Genomic DNA, 16,589 nt, shown 5'->3' with positions numbered 1-16,589 from the left:
TTTCATGAAAATGACTAAGCATTAATCGATTTGTGAAATATTTAGTGATTAGTTATATGCTGATCGACTATTTGACTATTAGCTCCAGATCAGACGTTTTCCTCCTTCGCTACCACTGGACAATTAATGCAAAAACTGCTGTCTTTCTAACTCAATGCCCCCCCCCCCAGTTAGTAACTCTTATTTATTCTTACAGTACAATCGTCCCAACACTGACTCCAGGTAAACCAGATTTAAACTGAAAAACCCTGACATGGCAAACCTCTGGAGACATTGAAATACTATTTAATCTCTGAAACGATCATGATGATGACATATGTGTATCAAGAGAAGGTCGTACCAAGTTCTGTGTTGAACATCCTGACGTAATTAGACTGTTAAAGTTCAAAATCGTGCCATTACTTTTGTCCCTGTTTTTTCTATAATCCCTAAAAATAAATGCATCACAGCCTCTTAAGATCCCCAGACTCTCATTCTTAGTCTAAAGTGATTAACTGCTATTTTTAAAACTAGTTTTCATTTGGTATTTTTACTACAAACTCGCTAGAGGCATGTCCTGAACACGACTCCTACAAGTGCATGTTGGTAAAATATTTACATTCACCTCAGTAGCCTTCTGTACATTATGTAAAAGTGATCATACTGTAAATATTCATGAGAATTTCCCTCATTTCCCAATGTCTTACAGCCAGATTGTGGAGCACAAACTAATTCGATACCATGGCCAATAGGCTGTTTTCTGGATGGCAGATTGTGCTGCCCACGCCCCAAACCCCCACCTTTCTCTACTCCGCCTCCTTAACCCTCCAGAGATTTGGATTCGGAGGGTTTTTACTTGACATCCCATCAGTCGGCGGCTCGCTAACAAGTAGGCCATAAACCTTTTTTCTCTCTTTGATTACACTAAGTGCACAGAGGCCAGACGCGACCCGACCAGTCATCTGTCGGCTCGCCAGCAGAGCTACTGTGGGGGGGGGGGGGGGGGGGGGGGGGGTCACTTAGGGTCCCCTCCCTCCAGGAATAAAAGCCATTGTTCTTGGTTACAGCAGGAGAGGCTGCCGGGGGCCACAGAGGGAGAAAAAAGTCCATTCCACCACCTGTTCTCCATCAGCAAATCCAACCAGCCAAATCACTTCCTACGAGAACTCAACTGAGGCTGGTGCACGCTCATTTTAACCAGAGATGGCAAAAGTACACACTAGGGATGTCCCGATCACCTTTTTTTGCTCCCGATCCGATTCCGATCATTTGATTTTGACAATCTGCCGATACCGATTTTTCCCGATCCGATCTTTATGCAATGCATTAAGAGAAAAAAAAGGTAACAGATAACGGCTGGTCATCCAACGCGATGAATTCAGCTATCTTGGCTGTTATTCTTTTGGCCTTTTCACTGTTCTGGGGCAGTTTCTCTTTCCTTTTAAAAGTCTCTGAAAGTGTCGGTTGTTTCAGTGCCGTTACCTGAGTGGCCGCTGTGGACTCGTCGTGTTGTTGTTGGTGTTTGTATTAGATTGGTCGTGTTGAACGTAGCTCTGTTCTTTCCACCACGCGGAACCTCCGCCTTGCAAACATTGCATCTGGCTGTTACACTGCCTTCGCTTTCAATTTTATAATACTTCCAAACTCCTGACATTTTCTCTGTCCCGACTCCCGAGTCACCAGCTGAACGTAGCCTCTCGTTAGCTTACTGCTACTATTAGACACTGCGCCCACTCTGTTGCCAGATTTGAGAGAAATAAGCAACCAGGTCTATGAAAACAAGCCCAAAAGAAGCAACACATACATGATGTTGTGTCATTTTAAACCAAAACTAAGGCCTCAGGATGACTTTAAGACGTGAACATGGTCATTTTTGTTTTGTAACATTCAATAAAATAAAAATATTTTATAAAAAAAAAAAAAAAAAAAAAAAGATTCCCGATCCCCGATTTTTTTCTCCCAATTCCGATCTTTTTAAAATCACGTGATCGGCTCCGATCCCCGATCACGTGATCGGATCGGGACATCTCTAGTACACACATCCTTTACTCAAGTAGAAGTACAGATACTCGTGTTTAAAAATACTCTGGTGAAAGTAGAAGTACTGACTAAACTTCTTTACTCAAGTAAAAGTAAAGAGGCTTTGAAATGTACTTCAGTAAAAAGTACCCATAACTAGCAGCTGTTTTAAAGAGTACCTGACCTCCCTTTATATTAATAGAACAATAATGTCATTGTTAGCTAATGTATGTTTCCATGCTGAACAACGGCAACATGACAACGTTTTCATTGGTCCCTCTTCTTTAGAGAAGACCAGGAAATGATGGATACACGGATCGTGTTCAAATCAATAGGCACGCAATGACTCTAAATAATAATGATCACGCCACCAAACACACATTCAAACTAAAGGAACCAGCCTGTTTGGGAAATGGGAGAAGTAGAAAGTACAGGTATTTGTGTTCAACATGTAAGAAGTAGAAAGTACAGGTATTTGAGTTCAACATGTAAGAAGTAGAAAGTACAGGTATTTGGGTTCAAAATGTAAGAAGTAGAAAGTACAGGTATTTGAGTTCAACATGTAAGAAGTAGAAAGTACAGGTATTTGGGTTCAAAATGTGAGAAGTAGAAAGTACAGGTATTTGGGTTCAACATGTGAGAAGTAGAAAGTACAGGTATTTGGGTTCAACATGTAAGAAGTAGAAAGTACAGGTATTTGTGTTCAACATGTAAGAAGTAGAAAGTACAGGTATTTGGGTTCAACATGTAAGAAGTAGAAAGTACAGGTATTTGTGTTCAACATGTGAGAAGTAGAAAGTACAGGTATTTGGGTTCAACATGTAAGAAGTAGAAAGTACAGGTATTTGGGTTCAACATGTAAGAAGTAGAAAGTACAGGTATTTGTGTTCAACATGTAAGAAGTAGAAAGTACAGGTATTTGGGTTCAACATGTAAGAAGTAGAAAGTACAGGTATTTGGGTTCAACATGTAAGAAGTAGAAAGTACAGGTATTTGTGTTCAACATGTAAGAAGTCAAAGTAAAAAGTCGTCAGAAAAATAAGTAGTGGAGTAAAGTACTGATACCAGAAACATTTACTTAAGTACAGTAACGAAATATATGTACTCCACTACTTCCCACCTCTGATGTTGAGTTATTATTATCTGTTTATTTAGCTGTGCACATTAATGATCATTGCTATTTTATTGCGATTTGAGATGTTTACATTTTGGATTGTTTATTTCTACTCTTTTCATTTCTACTTATGTGCAATGCCTTGTCTTTTTATGCTGCTGCAATGCAAACATGTCCCAAATTGGGATCAATAAAGTACATCTTATCTTGCTGTAAATGCAACAGAGTTTGGAGGATATTATATAAGAAGACATTCCTCATCTGTAGTCCCTGGAAAGATGGTGTGAAGTCCCCCGAAAACCAAATAACATGTTTTTAAAAAATCCTATCAAACCCTTAAAAACTTTCAACATACGGTCGCCATGTACTTGGTATGTATTTGGGGCCTGTTCAAAAAAACTTGCAACATAGAGAGAGGCTCATAATACTGTAAATGCTAAGAAATTTTAAAAAATGAACAAAGCTGCCTGTAGTCAATGTTTTGTGCTGAACATAGAAAATATTGCGATTGTTCAGTCTGTTGATTTTGGGCAGAAAGTGTGAGAAACAGCATTTACACAATAAAAAGATACCAAAACTCCAATGAAACTATATTTATAAACACAAGATCAGCACCAAAACAGCTTGACGTGAGGATCTACAGAAACTGAACACTGTTATTTCCAAGACACAAAAAGTGAGCACACTGATAACTATTTATTTTCTGAAAGAAGCGACAAATATCTTATAGGCTCAAGTATATTAATGGAAAAGCAGGCAGCATGGACTTTGAATCTTAAAAAGGCATCACATGGAAAGGTTTGGAAGTAAACAATCCCATCTGAGATCCATTTTGTAAAGGAGGTCAATCAATACAACTCAATTATGAATACAGACATTACATTTTATTCTGGTTTACCATCATAGATTTTCTCTGATTAGGTTTAATACCACAATATTCCTGTTTTTGGTCTAGAGTAAACTCAGCCAAATAACCATTGCAAAAAAATGCATTATGCCTAAGGTGTAAATAACACTTAGTATTATATAAGTATGCCAAAATGTAAAATATGCTTGTTTTCAGTCAACAAAAGGTGACAACAACGGCAGATAAACATATGTGCCTTAACTCAGCATATGTTGTAGCACTACAGAATAATTAGTTCTTTCTGCATGCGTTTACTCCAGTCTGGAGAAAGCATGATGGTTTGCACTCAAACATCAGAAAGCATGATGGTTTGCACTCAAACATCAGAAAGCATGATGGTTTGCACTGAAACATCAGAAAGCATGATGGTTTGCACTCAAACATCAGAAAGCATGAATGGGAAACGTGTTGAATTCTCAGGGAAAGCTGGAAATCTACACAGCTGATGCTCTTATCCACAGAAACACAGATAAGAAACATAATCAGTACCCAAGATCAAACACACAGGAGCCATGCAAACTGAAAGAGAGCTAAGGTAATGCTTAGCTCCATACGCTTACATTTATTAACTTGTCACGGTCATGTCAACATACACTTTTCCCTGCTTTCAGCACACTTTTCCCTGCTCTGCTTCACCATTACGCAAGCTCACAAAAATGAAAGCAGAAACGCTTATCTGTTCACCTGCTAGCCAAGTTTTCAGGTCTCAGCAAGCCTGTGGTCAGAGTCGCTGCGCTGGCATCCATTAATAACACCTGAAACCTAGTTCCATTCCCCGGGAGTTAAAGTGCAGAATCTGGAATTATTAAAGGTCCCATGTCATGGCCATTTCTACTGATCATGATTCCATTGTTGAGGTCTACTAGAATAGATTTATATTGTACAATGTTCCAAACTCACATTGGTTTCTCAAACAGCATCTCTGTATAGTATGTGTATTCACTCTCTGTCCTACACGCCTTGTTGGAGCTCCTGCTGTGAGCCCACTGTGCTCTGATTGGTCAACTCGCCCACTCTGTTCTGATGAGTCCACCACCGTTACAGCGGAACATCAGTGATTATGTGTTACAATGGCGTTTGTTAGCAACCAGAAAATGACACCAGTAATGGCAAACAGATGAGAATGCTCGCTGCTGCTGTGAGGAGCGGACAGTGTGAGCTGGGTTACTGGTGTCAAAAAACTATAGAGTAGTGCAGGGATGAAGTATTTTTGAAGTGGACCCTGAAGTCAGCATCTGCGTGGTTCCCTCCATTAAAAGCCAATAGGACTTTGCCATTGGATTTTGGAATATTGCAGAAAATCTCCAGATATTAACACATCTTTATGACTTCATGAAGCGTAAATGCATTCACCTGGAGTGAAAAGCTGACGTTAGCCTATAAAAGGAATTACAGCCTGTTCACATGACTTCACGTCAACACCGCTAAGCTAAAGGCGGCTAATGTTGGGCTATAAAAGGAACTACAGCACGGTATCATGACTTCACGTCACCACCGCTAAGCTAAAGGCGGCTAATGCTGGGCTATAAAGGAACTACAACACGGTATCATGACTTCACGTCACCACCGCTAAGCTAAAGGTGGCTAATGTTGGGCTATAAAAGGAACTACAGCACGGTATCATGACTTCACGTCACCACCGCTAAGCTAAAGGCGGCTAATGCTGGGCTATAAAGGAACTACAACACGGTATCATGACTTCACGTCACCACCGCTAAGCTAAAGGTGGCTAATGTTGGGCTATAAAAGGAACTACAGCACGGTATCATGACTTCACGTCACCACCGCTAAGCTAAAGGCGGCTAATGCTGGGCTATAAAGGAACTACAACACGGTATCATGACTTCACGTCACCACCGCTAAGCTAAAGGTGGCTAATGTTGGGCTATAAAAGGAACTACAGCACGGTATCATGACTTCACGTCACCACCGCTAAGCTAAAGGCGGCTAATGCTGGGCTATAAAGGAACTACAACACGGTATCATGACTTCACGTCACCACCGCTAAGCTAAAGGCGGCTAATGTTGGGCTATAAAAGGAACTACAACACGGTATCATGACTTCACGTCACCACCGCTAAGCTAAAGGCGGCTAATGTTGGGCTATAAAAGGAACTACAACACGGTATCATGACTTCACGTCACCACCGCTAAGCTAAAGGCGGCTAATGTTGGGCTATAAAGGAACTACAGCACGGTCACATGACTTCACGTCACCACCGCTAAGCTAAAGGCGGCTAATGTTGGGCTATAAAAGGAACTACAGCACGGTCACATGACTTCACGTCACCACCACTAAGCTAAAGGCAGCTAATGTTGGGCGTGATGACGTTTAGTCGTCTCATTTAGACACTTGTTAGCAACCACCGTTTTAAATTCACCAGTGGGGTATTTACTGATGTAAACATGTCCTTATGTCAATCTAATAACCACAACAAAAAAAACACATTCAAAAACGTTGAGATAAGGGAGAATAAGTGCAAAATGCTAACTCATTCATCGGTTTTAAGACTTATTCTATAGGGCTGCAGTTATCATTAATATATCAGTTTTTGTTTTATAGTTTCAGTTATGTATATTAGACTTCTTTCTCATCCTAAAATAGATGTGCTTAGTGCTCAGTTGGAGCCCTTCATCTGAAGAAATATCACTTAAGTTAAAATCGAAATGGATTGTGTGAAATATAACAAGCACCATTTAAGACTCGTGCTCATATTGTATAAACCAACGACTGATAAATCGTATAAAACAAATCACATTCAGAGCCACCTGAAACAAGAGCCGGCAGTGCAACAGCAAATGCTTTCTCATAAATCCTTTTCATTTGCAGCACTTGTGTGATTTGATGACCATACGAGGTGATGTGTGCCAAAACTGACCTTATAGTTGGGATAAATGTAATTAATGCAGTCACTCGTAGCACTAACTTCCATTTATTTGTATTGGGATATAAAATACACCCATCCTGCAAAGCTTAGCACAATGTGAGCCTATACAGTATGCTGAAGGTAAATAATTGATATGCTTTGTTTGAAATCAGTGGAGCCATTTCCATGAAAGAACAGCAGCACTGCCCACTGTCCAAACTCCAAAGATCAGCAGAACCCTGGTCCGGCTTCATAGGAACTGTTTGACTCACTTTCACATGAAATATAACCGGAGTGCATCCATTTTAATGTGCAAAAAAACTGGATTAAGCCTGGTGGATAATCCACAATGTGACAATCTGTCATTCTCACCATCAGAGGCACGGAGTCAGCAGAAAACAGGTTTATTTTGCAGAAAAACGCTGAATAACTGATCATTTGTGACATAACTGAGTGGAAGTGATATACCAGGAGGATGAAACCGTGCAACACAAAGCCATATTATAGTAGTTATACTGTATCGCAGTTATATAATTGTGTAACCTATTTGTACGAGGTTTCTAGTTTATTACAGCATGCGGTTGCCCCGACTATTATTCCACCACATGTTTTGTCGAATCAATATGCAAAAAGATAAATAAACCAAATCCAATGAACTAGTTTACGACTTCTCCTATTAACGATGATTTCACACTGACATGAAACATAGCACTTTATCCCATCCGAGTCTGATCCGCAGCCCGCCAACTCGCAAATATCAGCACAAAACTACAAAAACCTAAAAGCTTGTATATCCATATTTTTGTTTATCACTCTTATGAGCTTTATGTGTAACATTTCGCTTATTAAAATGAATCTGAGTCAGGTTACTACACCCGCAAGAGCCGTTGATGTTTCTTCGCGTGATGCTACTGCGAACCCAGCATCACGAATACACAGCCCGGAAGCCGATTGGAAATTCATGATATTTAACTTTATATTGTGTACCAGCAAGCGTGGAAACATGTTATGAGGTAATGGAAGATATATTATTGACCAATATAAGGTGCTTTTCGAATCGGCTTATATAAACAACACCAAACGGATCGTGTTTCTTTAAAATAACCACTTTTATAAGAGGTTTGAACGCCGTTTACAGTCAACCCACCGAAATCCAGCAGCATGGCCGATGTGAACAGATTCTATAAAACTGAGATTTAAAAGTGCTGATTCAGGATATGTCTCTGTGCCGATTTATCTAAAAGAAACAGAACTATTGATAACTCTCGACTTATGTTTGAACCTGTATGAATCTCTGACTTAGAGGCGATTCTTTAAATACCCAGAGTTTTGAATGGAGTTTGCTGTGACGTCTCCTGAAGCTGCACGCTGCTGCAGATCCCACTTTAACGCACCGCTGTTTTCTGTGATTTACAGCAGTCCACGAACAATATGCCACAAAAGTAACCAAGCTAGAGGACTGACCATACAAAAAGCCACTAAAGCAAGCCAAATGCATGTCTCTAAGCTTCACGGGCCACAAAAGATCACGTTATTTGTTTCTTCACAACAGAATTGGCCACATTCAAGAGTTGCCAGCTGTGTAGCGGCAAAGCGATTTATGGAGAGAGCTGACCACCAAAGTGATGTGTTCCTCGGCAGCAGATCTGTAACGCCTGTTTGTAGACACTGCAGCCACATAATAAACTCAATTTATTCTGTATTTCAACTTTACGCACAGTTAGGTTTCCCCAACAACATCTTTACATCCCAAAGGCTCTGCCGCGCGTTCAAAGAAAGGCTGATAAAAAAACACTCCTGCATCTCCATCCATGCAAATCTGAGAGGAAAGTGTGCTCTCCATGTAGGAATTAAAAAAGCAAAAGTCCTACCTTTGAGAAGAGCCGCTTGAAACAGGAATAAAAAGAGAATAGTCGCCAGAGAGCTGCTGCCAGTGTTCGCCATGTTGGACACCTGCTTCAGTATGGAGAGAGAGAGAGAGCAGCTTCACCTACAGCAGCGGGACGATAATGAGATGCAGAGAGGGAGGGCTCTGCTTACCATATTCATTTCATTCGCAGTTATGATGAATCCTGCTCTTTGTAATGAATGTGTGTTTCGTTCTGCAGCCCTTTGCATTGACTCAGAGTGGGGAGAAAATACTAAAATGCTTTTAAGGCTATGATGTTTGTGGAGTGTAGGGTAGGGACGTGTGTTTTACTGTGTGTGTGTGTGTGTGTGTGTGTGTGTGTGTGTGTGTGTGCGTGTGTGTGTGTGTGTGTGTGTGTTGTGTGTGTGTCCAATCTTCCAAAAATATGTCCTTTAATGCTTAACTGAACACATATATGTTTTTGGTTTTTTTTGCATTTCAAAAGTTGTTCTGATTAATTTACCCCCAAAATCTCAGACTAGCAGGGCCGGCCAGAGTCATTTTAAGGTCCTGAGCCCCCACCCCAATCCTTCAAGAGTGTGTCTTTTCTACTTTATATTCGAATATGCCTTGTGTTGTAAATCAATCTAAGGCGTCAAAACTATTCAAACCTGTTGTCTCTTTTTGTCCTCTGACAGAGTAGCTTCACTGTAGGTTTTCTTAGACAGACTCTCTTGGCTTTATTTTTGTTTATAGGAGAAGATGTATCAGCTTTTTTACAGTCAAATAACTTTATCAGAAAGGACCCTTTGATAATGCTCCACCCAGGGGCGGACTGGGACTAAAAATCAGCCCGGGACTCTCGAACGGCCCACTCCGGTACCGCCGGCCCACCTCGGTACCGCAAGTAAATACCGCTAGTAAGTAGTCGACGGTGGGTGCTAGTGACTTATCCGACCGGCCCACCTCGATACCGCAAGTACATACCGCTAGTAAATAGTCGACGGGGGGGGGGGGGGTGCTTGTGACTTATCCGACCGGCCCACATCGTCCGACCGGCCCACTTCAGTACCAGCCCATCGGGATTCGCCCCGAACGTCCCGATGGCCAGTCCGCCACTGGCTCCACCCCTGGGAGAGAATCAAGTAGTGAGTACATTTTTTGTTTCCCTTCATGCAAAACTTATAACCATATTCTGCTCATTTTCAGGTGATTTTTCTCATACTGCATCTCTTTTCACCCTCTGTCTGAAACCAGAGCCCAGTCTGCTCTGATTGGTTAGCTGGCCGGCTGTGTTGTGATTGGTCAACCACCCGGGAATTGAATTATCCAAAACATTCTGGTTGGTCAATCATAAGGCGGAACCTATAGCACCAAGAAGTTATAGGTTTGTTCTGTTGTCGATACTTCATGAGAACAATTACATTTAAATCATCTTATCTATTTTGAGTAATGTCCACCTTTGATTTTGAGAGTTTTTCAAACGCAGCAAAGGGCAGCAAGTATCCAGATTTCTTAAAAAATAGTACTGCAGGATGTCAGTGGACCCTTTTATTTTCAAAATGCTAAAAATACTACAGCCACACGTCAAAATCAGAGGAACGGTTATGGCAGGTAAGGGTAGACAATGACACACACACACACACTCACACACACACACACACACACACACACACACACACACACACACACACACACACACACACACACACACACACACACACACAGACAGGTAAACAAACATTTTCAGAAGTTATTATGATGCTGAAATTATCATTTGCAGTTTTATTTTGATTAAAAAGATACCTGATTATTTAATTCATTTCACTAAAAGCTTCTGTTTGTCTATTACATATCAGGGTGGCTGAGATCCAGCATCTTGCAGAAAATCACAACAAATACCAAATGGATTGTGTCACTTAAAGTGTATTAATAAATAAAAAGTTGAAGCATTGTTTGTGAAACAGCAGAAGGTCGGGGCTTGTTCCAATTGCTGCCATTTCATCATGTCGCATCTAAAACATATCTGAACATGAGGTCACTTGTATCTTTTCTTAATGTTCAAAATATTTGGACAAAAAAAGATGTTGTGCATTGATATGGTGAGCCGAAAGTCATCCATTTAAAAAAGATAAGACGGAACAACAATCTTCAAAGGCTGGAAGAGAACAAAAAGACAACAAAAAATAACTAGGTAAGATAAGCAGTTTGTTTTTTATGTATCATCACTGGCGGTGTGCACTAGCAGTTTCCTTAATTAGAGCTGCGACAGGCATCAATGCATTTCTGGAAAAACAAGCAACTTCCTCCGTAATAGATGCTTTTGAACATCACTCACTCAGATTCTGGTTCCTATTCCTCCTCCAGGGTGCTGCAAAAATACCTCCTGAGGTGGGAGTGTGTTGGCCTTGTTCTTGTTTGTGTTTAACAGGTCTGATGAGCAGTAAGTCAATCATTAAACTTTAGCCTAATGTTATGATACTGTTACCTCTTATAAACCCCTTTTTCTGGACCCTGGTGTAGCCGACAATGCATGACGGGCACAAAAAGTCCCATGACAAAACACCAATCAGGTTCATATTAGGCACGCTGTTCCTCCCGAACCCCCCAGTAATTCATGGCAGTGATCAAGCATGCACAGATAAAGGACCTTGGAAGTGATAAAACTAAAAGGTATGCAACCATAGTTAATTAATTACACCTGGGTTTTGGGACCATGGGGCCATTGGAAACTCAGGAGAAATGAGAGTGTCCTGCTACAATGGGAGTTTAGTTCCAGAGGTTTGAAAGATGATGTGGCTTGAGGGCAGCGTGCCAATGCCCTCTAATATACTGCAGAAATCATAATGCACTCGACACATAGTTCGTACATCTAGCCCTGAAGGAGGTTGATTCATGGTGGGTCCTAGACTTTTGTGGAGGCTTCTTCCTCCTTTCAGGCTTTTTACCTCCACCTGTTAAAAATCTGGTCAACCCTGTCAGAGACTTTATGACTCAGCATACCATAATAACCTGTAAGGCTGTCCAACAACATCATCTGGGACCCACAGCATGTTCTGAACAGAGAATATGAACTGCTACCATCTAATGGGAGATTCAATAAAGTCAGACTGAAGCATCCTTTGTGCTCCAGTCAATCCTCTCAGTAAGTACAGAGCTGAATCCAGATCAAATGCACGCTAAAGGGTCTTTGAGCAGGTTTCTCTCACTGATTATGAATATTAAATGTTTATTTTTTCATGTATTGTGTCTTGATATCTGTCTATGTTGATGTTACACATGGAGCTGCTGTGATGCAAGTCAAATTTCAGACTTGATCTGACCATTAAAGTATTATCGTATCGTACCTGTACTTCGAAACCCAGAGGATAAACCAACACCCAGCTCTAAGAGTCAATACGAGTCAAATGGAAGCACTGTGCAGAGTTTGTGGTGGTTATGGACAATGCTTACGACCCCATCTGAAGACTCAATAATTGTGCAGCTTTTAATTGCTTAAATATAGACTTTAAGTTAAAAAACTGCTCCTGCTTGGCTCTGCAGTGCTTCTCCACATGGGGAGCTAGTGCAACAGGCATCAGGTACCAAAAAGAGCTCAAAGCTATAAGCCCAAGATATCCAGCATCTCCTTTTCTGAGCCGGACGAGGAAGCAAGAGTTCTAGTTTCTGGGATAACTCTTGGTTAGATCATTGCCTTGGACCAAAGTGCCTTTGATGGCCCAAAACCAGGAGCCATTGACTCTAACAACTCAGATCCCAGCAATGGGGTACATGTATGTTCCTAGGCCACTTAGTCTGCAAAGATATCTTACATCTGACTCTTGTTCCATGAAAAAATACCAAATATACTCATGGAGGGCAGGTTCAAATGACTGCATCTCATATCCATCCATCACACATCCAGCATCTTACTAACATATCCTAGTCAAAAAAACATAACAGTAACGTAACTATATATTCTGCCATGGTGGCTTTAACATCCTCAACCACATTAAAGGAAGAAATGTATAAGTTATTACCAACTTCCTGGAGCCTATTCATTCTTTATCACTCCCTGCCTTTACCATCTTGAAGTGCATTACTGTGCATGTGTTGCTAAGCAATTCTTCTTATGTGGATAATCAAAGGTTTATCTTACTATATTTTTAGCCTGGTAACAGTGTGACATTTACAGTGTCAGAAAGGTCAAATGCAACAACTGTTGACTAACATTTTACGTTCTATAGGCACAGAACAACGGACAACCAAACCGGAGAGAGAGCATGCACATGTTGAGAGGAAACTGCATTTTTTTTAAACCATCCACACGAACAAATTCCAAACTTCATTTCATCACAACAGAAGGTGTTGATCTGACAGTAATGATGAGCTGAAATATTGTACAAGTTTATCTAAACTAAAACTACTATGAATGGTTATGAGCAGGAACTGTGAACTCATACTTGTTATTTGTTGTCATTGTAAAAGTTATATCTTTTTGGTTGTTATGTACACAAAAAATCATTTGTTTCAAACATGACGAACATGAGGCTGATGATGATGACCTAATCTTTTATTTTCAAGAAAAATGTACGCTAGAGGGTGTAGGAACAGAAACGTTTTTTACATGACAGAGACTATTTGAGAATTTATTTATTTTACATTTTTTGTACCTTGAACCTTTTTTGTTTTGTTTTGCATCTCTTTCTTACGGAGCCCCTAAAGGTTCATGGAGAGTGGCCTGTATACTACGAAGCAGGATTTGCTATTTATTCATGAAGTATGACGCTGCGCTGTGAGCACGCTTCTCCATGTTTGTGATTGGTCAAATGTTGCTAACCCTGTCCCTTTCACGTGAACGCGCTCTCAGCCGGACAGAGAAACCCTGGTTGATAACCAGCTTCGTAGGACCGCTTAGCGAGATCGCGTTTGTTACGGCCCGTCCACACAGCGGCATGCGTTGAAAGCTTCACCATTCACTTTGAATGGGGTGACGTCACTTTTTGCCGAACTGCATTGTGGGAAGCGAAGCGGAGCTTTGCTGGCGTGGCTCGCTGCAAAAGTTGAGCAATGTTCAACTTTTGAAGCCTCAGCAGAAGCGTCAGCCAATCGAATCATATGTCAGTACAAGCTCTAGCCAACCAAACCGCTGCTTGTGTGTCAGGGGCGGGAGATTCATGTGATTGGTTGTTGGTCGAGTTTCAGACACGCCCGCCGGCAAGCTTCAACGCACGCCGCTGTGTGGACGGGCCGTTAGGGTTAGTTAAGCCGGGTAACTCAAACATATCCAGGGTCTGTTGAACTGGCTTCGTCGTACAGGGCACTGGAGGCAGTAACGTGTAACTCAGCAGAATCTGAGAAGAGCAGCACCCGCTGCAAAGAGCTGTGCCTTTTACTGTTTACTTCACTGTGTTTCCCTTCATTAGAACAGCTGAATAGAGATCGAGGCTGCTACGTTTAACCACACACACCTCTACACACATCGAACTACCAGAGTATTCCCCCTATTACTCGTTTTATGAAGGAGATGTCCGGTCACCAGGGCGCATGATGTGTGTGTGTTTGTGCTCAGCTCCGCTCTGTGTGTGTGTGTTCGGTGTGTGTGTGTGTGTCCGACACCACCGGCATTTGTTTTCAAATTACCATGAACAGTAATTTACACAAATCTGGTTCTCCATAGTTATATGTGTATTCCCAAGTGAAAGTAATTCGTTTAATCTTAAACGTATGTTTTGTTTCTGACATGTTCAATAAATTGACTAATAAAAGAAAGTGTCATTCAGCCTATGATCAATTTACCGGATGACCCTTGGTGCAAAATCACCATGGCTTTAAAACAAGTTATTGATATAACAAGAAAGCCTGACAAATGTGAGGCAAATATAAGATATGGCCTGGCTGCGGAAGTTTCCAGTGGCAAAGAGGTTTTGGATTGAGCTACTTGGCATCCTGGATGTGGGCTAATGACAGGTCTCATTCTGCAGTGTGAAGGGGGGCCAAGCCAGAGTGGGAGCAATTTAGTCTTAGATTGTGTGCTGGTTGAAACCACCAACTTCAGCTCATGCTCTGACTCAGAGAAACTAAGCATATTTACCGTTGGTGGCGTATTATTTATTGGTATATGGACTGCATTTGTTTAGCGCTTTTTCCAGTCTTTGAGACCACAATGTAACACAACACAGACTTTCAGAAGGCTGCTATACAAGGTGGTGAACAGTGTGTGACTGTACTGTAGAAAGTGTGTGAATGTAAGAGCAATTTGGGGTTCAGTATCTTGCCCGAGGACACTTGGACATGAGTGCCGATTGACCCTCCAATTGGTTGACGACAATCTACCTCCTGAGCCACAGCCGCCTTAGAAATCTGCTGCTCTGTTCTGCACATATGTTTGCTGTTGTATATATTGAAACATGGAAAAAAAACACGGTTTAGTGTTGACATCCTGTTTGTACTTTTAACTTATTCCTGTGACATCCAGTGTCTTTTAACCTCTGTCCTTTTCTTGTTCTGTTTTCTTCCCTGGCGACAGTTTAGCCATCATGAATCCAAAGGCTTGTTCTCTCCACAAATATAAAAATGAAAAATCCAAAAGTGCTCCATGTTGTTTTCTGATGGGCGAAAACGAATGGGTTTGTTTTGTCACAGCTGACGTTAAATTGACCAGACTCCTTTCTTAAGATTGATATGGCTGAACATAGTCCTTTATCTAGAGCATCCTTAGCAGTGGTCTCGTATAAAAAAAGAGCAGACCACTAATGGCGCATTTCCACTGCAGAGCCTCGCACGGCTTAGTACGGTATAGTTAGGCCTTGGTAGGACAGGCTCACTTTATGCTGCGTTTCCATTACAGTTTAGTAGCTGGGGCAGTAACTATAGTAACGCAGTGTAGGCGGAGCCGTGACGTCATCTTCAATGCGAACCACAGAAAACCAACATCAGCCGTTAGCTGTTAGCACTCAGAGCTCACAGCTCCTCATATCTGTTCAGAAACTAGACAAAAGTTAAACAAGTACAAACCACAGACTGCCTGTGTCATGGAGAATACAGTCGCTGCTTTATTTATGTCTGTATAGGCCGTTGTTGTGAGTGTGGACGGTCGGAGCATATACAACGTTAGCTTAGCCAATCTCCATTTAGAAAACACGCATTTTAAAAGGTGTTTCGCCTGCCGTCTGTCTGCAGACTTGTCAAAGCATTAATTCATGTTTTTTACTAACCGGTATCAGTATGTTGTTACTTCGGCATCATTTTGAAACGTGTATTACAATTAAATCACGGTCAAATATGTTTATTTTGTTGTAGTTGTAGCCCCCTTGCCAGCGATTCTCTCACTAGTTTAGCAGACTCAGCCCGGTTGTTGGCCCGGAAAGAACCTGGATTTTGGAGGGCCAGAAAAACTGTGTAACAGTACCCGTTAGCCGGAACTACCCCTAGTGGAAACGCAACAAAAAACGGGCCGGGTTTGGCACGGCACGCTTAAACCGTGCTACGCCCTGCAGTGGAAATGAGCCATAATAGTCCAAATCGATCAGAATCGAGTATTTAACTAAGCCATGTTGTAAACTAAATAAACCCCCAAGTAGGAACCCCAAATCTGATTGATGTCTTGGATCAGGGGTGTCAAACTCAATTTCATCGCGGGCCACATTAGCGTTATGGTTGTAACTTTAAGGCTATACAAAAAAATATATATATAACATATATAAAGTAATGTATTATATTACATTATTGCCTCTGCATTGGATTATTATCGGTTTGGGTCATAACTTCATAAATAACTACGTCTTAAAGCAGAAGTCTGGGGCAAATAATTGCAAGACTCTTCAGTGCGCATGTCACAAAACGAGATGCATTTTGGGACATGTAGTTTATGGG

The 16,589-nt window shown here is 41.3% G+C and overlaps 1 protein-coding gene across 5 annotated transcripts in view; it reads right to left on the bottom strand.

Annotated features, from left to right (window-relative positions):
* The window catches only part of LOC117479889 (cell adhesion molecule 1-like), a 480,032-nt gene extending 471,147 nt beyond the window's left edge, over nucleotides 1-8,885 (bottom strand). For 4 of the 5 annotated variants that reach the window (XM_034126999.1, XM_034127001.1, XM_034127002.1 and 1 more), the window contains exon 1: nucleotides 8,758-8,885. In XM_034126999.1, the coding sequence (XP_033982890.1) occupies nucleotides 8,758-8,830 (73 nt within the window). In that variant the 5' untranslated portion in view covers nucleotides 8,831-8,885. The remainder of the gene's footprint in view (nucleotides 1-8,757) is intronic. The other variant, XM_034127000.1, reaches the window with a different exon arrangement.
* Between the last annotated feature and the right edge of the window lie 7,704 nt (nucleotides 8,886-16,589).

Source organism: Trematomus bernacchii, unplaced genomic scaffold (genome assembly GCF_902827165.1).
Source record: "Trematomus bernacchii unplaced genomic scaffold, fTreBer1.1, whole genome shotgun sequence".
NCBI lineage: Eukaryota > Metazoa > Chordata > Actinopteri > Perciformes > Nototheniidae > Trematomus > Trematomus bernacchii.
The sequence above is the reverse complement of the archived record's forward strand: the minus strand, read 5'-3'. Positions and strand labels throughout refer to the sequence as shown.